The sequence below is a fragment of the Silene latifolia genome, chromosome Y, assembly GCF_048544455.1.
Source record: "Silene latifolia isolate original U9 population chromosome Y, ASM4854445v1, whole genome shotgun sequence".
Classification (NCBI taxonomy): Eukaryota; Viridiplantae; Streptophyta; class Magnoliopsida; order Caryophyllales; family Caryophyllaceae; genus Silene; species Silene latifolia.
In genome coordinates, this window is record NC_133538.1 from 185795702 (window position 1) to 185799491 (window position 3790).

Here is a 3790-nt window from a genome sequence, read left to right on the forward strand (position 1 = left end):
GATATGACCCATGACTTGAAGGAACTTATCTCAGCTAGGGTTAGTTTTTTGATTCAGAAAGCCAAGGTCCAGTGGTCTTTGGAAGGAGACTTAAATACTAATTTTTTTCACCATGCTATCAATAAAAGAATTTATCTTAATAAGGTTTTCCAAATTAAGAATATGAATGGAAGACCTTGCACTGATGTTGATTCTATTCAGGCTGCTTTCCTTGAATATTATCAATCTCTTCTGGGGTCTCAGACAGAGACTGAGAATGTGAACCTGACTGTTGTGAGGCAAGGAGCTTGTTATACTGCTGAACATTGGAATATCCTGAACAAGCCTGTTACTGTTGAGGAGGTTAAGCAGTGTTTGTTTAGCATCCCTAAAGGGAAATCCCCTGGACCTGATGGTTATGGGAGTCAATTTTTTAGAGATGCTTGGGAGATTATTGGTGATGAGATTTGTGCTGCAGTACAAAATTTCTTTGATACTGGCAAAATATTAACTCAGATAAATGCTACCATCATTACTCTCATCCCTAAGATGGAAAGACCTGAGACTGTTAAGCACTATAGACCTATATCCTACTGTAATGTGATTTACAAAACCATATCCAAGCTGCTGTGTGCTAGGCTTGCTGTGATTTTGCCTGATATCATCAGCAGGAATCAAGGAGTCTTTGTTAAAGGGAGAAGCATCCTTGAAAACATCCTTATTTGTCAAGATTTGGTCAGGCTTTACAATAGGGGTATGGCTTCTCCTAGGTGTATGTTTAAATTTAATTTGCAGAAGGCTTATGATACTATAGAGTGGAAGTTTGTGGATCAAACGCTGTCAGCTCTTAAGTTTCCTCCTAAATCCCATCAGTTGATAATGGCTTGTCTTACTTCTTCTACCTACACTTTGAATTTGAATGGTGCTCATTTTGGCTATTTCCCTGGAAAGAGGGGTTTAAGGCAAGGGGACCCTATTTCTCCTCTCTTATTTTGCATTTGTATGGAGTATCTCTCAAGAATTATGCATTATGCTGCTAATACTTGGCATTTCAGATATCATCCCTTATGGAAGAGTCTTAAATTGACTCATCTTCTGTTTGCCGATGATTTACTGATGTTTTGCAAAGGGGACATTCAGTCTATCATGTACTCCTTAGAGTAATGGCTACCTTCTCTGCAGCTTATGGTTTGAAAGTCAATGCTGCCAAGTCTGAGGTTGTTTTTAATGGAGTAGCTGCTAGTTTGAAAGCTGATATTATTCAGGTCTCAGGATTCCAGGAAGGTGCATTGCCTTTTAAATACTTGGGAGTCCCAATTCAACCTGGCAGGCTTTTAAGGAGGGATTGCAAAATTCTCACTGATAAAATTGTCAGGAAAGTTAGAGGTATTGGGGCAAGGAAGCTCAGCTATGCAGGAAGACTGGTCTTTATTAATTCTGTGCTGAATACCTTGCATAACTACTGGGCATCTATCTTTCTTATTCCTAAGTGTGCAATTCATCAAATTGAAGCTATTTGCAGGAATTTCTTATGGGACAATAGTACTGAATACAATAGGGCTCCTTTGGTTGCTTGGAATGATATTTGCCATGTAAGGTAATATCCGTATAAAACCCCTTAAAATTAAGGACTATAACGTAATTTTAACATGTGATTAATGGTCATAAACGAAAACAAGAGAAAACGATAAAAGAACAAGGATCAACCTCGGGTCCTTTGTGAATTCGGCCTAAGAACAGAAATCAATATAGATTTCCTCCTAATCGTTGCACCCAAGATCGTCTGAGACTATGCCCCTTGTGCTAGAAATTGCTCTTTAATTGCCTTGCAATATTGAGAGAGCCTTTTGTGAAGTTTTGATGAGAGATCTAGGATTTCAGAGAGAATGCCTCCAATACCCTAATTTTTGTGCAAATGAAAATGCTTAGGTCAAAAGGAGAGAAGCCCTCTCCTTTTGTTAATCTCGTCCAAACCGTGAGCAAGGGGAGGGAGTGGGCTTTCCATTTTCTCCTTATTTTGACTCGTGGTCCGACTCGATTCGCTAAATGTATATGACGGGTTTTTAATTATAAATCGTCACTCGTTATCGGATAATAAAACATCGACTAGTAACATGAAATAGTCGATATATCATACATGTCCGATAATGACAATATTGTATAATTAATTAAATTCAATATACATTAATTAAATATAATCGTTTATATTTAATTTACGAATTAACTGCTTAATTCACTTTAGCCATTATTATTTAATCCGTATTAAATAATTATCTCAACATCGCGTTTGACTAATTATTAGTCAATAACTCCGACTAACTGCTTAGTCATATTAGGCATCAACATGACTGTATTTTCATACTATCACATCTCTCAAACGTATCCTATAGGTGTGACTTTTAGGGACCAGTTGATCACCGCCATCTGTATGACAATAACGTCAAACTTATCTAGCAAGCCAACCGTTATTGATAAACGTGGACCAACTGATAATAATACAAAAGTATACCCTTTGATCCTTTTAGAGATTTATATGTCATTGCACTAGCTGTTTAGGACACCAGCCCCAACAAACTCCCACTTGTCCGTACAAGTGTACGTGCAATAACGTTATCCGCACTAACTGGAGGACACCGGCTCCAACATGCCATACTAAGAAGGAAGGAGGACTAGGGATTAAAAATGCTGGGATGTGGAATGTGGCTAGTGTGGGGAAGTTGGTGCACTGGCTATATACGAAAGCAGATAGGTTATATGGGTCTTATGGATTGATCATGTTTACCTCAAAGGAGCTGACTGGTCTAACTATCATCCACCTCCAGATTCTAATTGGAACTGGAGCAATATTTGTAAAACAAGGGAGCTTTTGTCTGGTGGATATCAGGGTCATCACTGGAAAGGGCAACCTACTGGTACTGGTTACACTGTTAGTTTTGGATACTGTTGGTTACAGGGCACACACCCCCATGTCCAATGGTACTCTGATGTTTGGAGTCCATGGAATATACCTAAGCAAGCTTTTATAGGATGGTTGGTTCAAAGGAAGGCTCTTAGTACTCGTTTTAAATTAGCAAGATTGAGCCTGTGCAGCTTTGATAGATGTTTTTTGTGTGAAACAGCTGCTGAGTCTCATGAGCATCTGTTCACAGATTGTGTATACACTTCTAAGGTGAGTACTAGAGTTGAGGATTGATTGCACCTTACTCTTACTGGTAGTGCTGGCTATACTAAGCTTCAGAGGAAGATATGTCGATTGGCTAAGATGGCAGTTTGGTATAATGTTTGGTATGTCAGGAACATTTGCAGGTTGGATCATAAGGTGAAGAAGTCTGAGTATGTTGTAGCTGAAATCATATCTCAAGTTCGTCAAAGAATTATTCACAAGATTGACAGCATAGAGAAGTTAAAGAATAGAGATTGGTTAGTCAAGTTAGATATATGTTTCATGTAATGGTGTAGGCTTTCCAAAGTCTAACACATGAATGCTTTACCTTGTAATATCTTTTTTATTAATACAAAAGCTCACATAACCAAAAAAGAGATCGGAACATGTTTCCCTTCTGGTGATATTAGAAGGATTCCTACCCCGAAGCCTCTTAGGTTTGATACACTATCAAAGTATAGGTCCCATGCGTCGATGTCGGCACAAAGGATGTCTTCATCAGGAAGTGACCATGTGTCGGTCATTAGATCCTCATTGAAGGGATTTTCTACTAGGAAATCAGCGACTGCCCTTCCCTAGACATCCTATCGTTTAGTGCGGGGTTTTCGAAAATGTATTTGACCGGGTTCATCTTGGAGTAGATGTGAA

General features: G+C 38.7%; 1 protein-coding gene across 1 annotated transcript; it reads left to right on the top strand.

Moving 5' to 3' along the window:
* Window positions 1-1142: 1142 nt before the first annotated feature.
* On the top strand, window positions 1143-3430 carry LOC141629610 (uncharacterized). Its single transcript, XM_074442586.1, has 4 exons — window positions 1143-1576; window positions 2609-2891; window positions 2933-3148; window positions 3212-3430. The coding sequence occupies exons 1-4, from the start codon at window positions 1143-1145 to the stop codon at window positions 3428-3430; spliced, it is 1152 nt and encodes a 383-aa protein (XP_074298687.1).
* The last annotated feature ends 360 nt before the right edge of the window (window positions 3431-3790 follow it).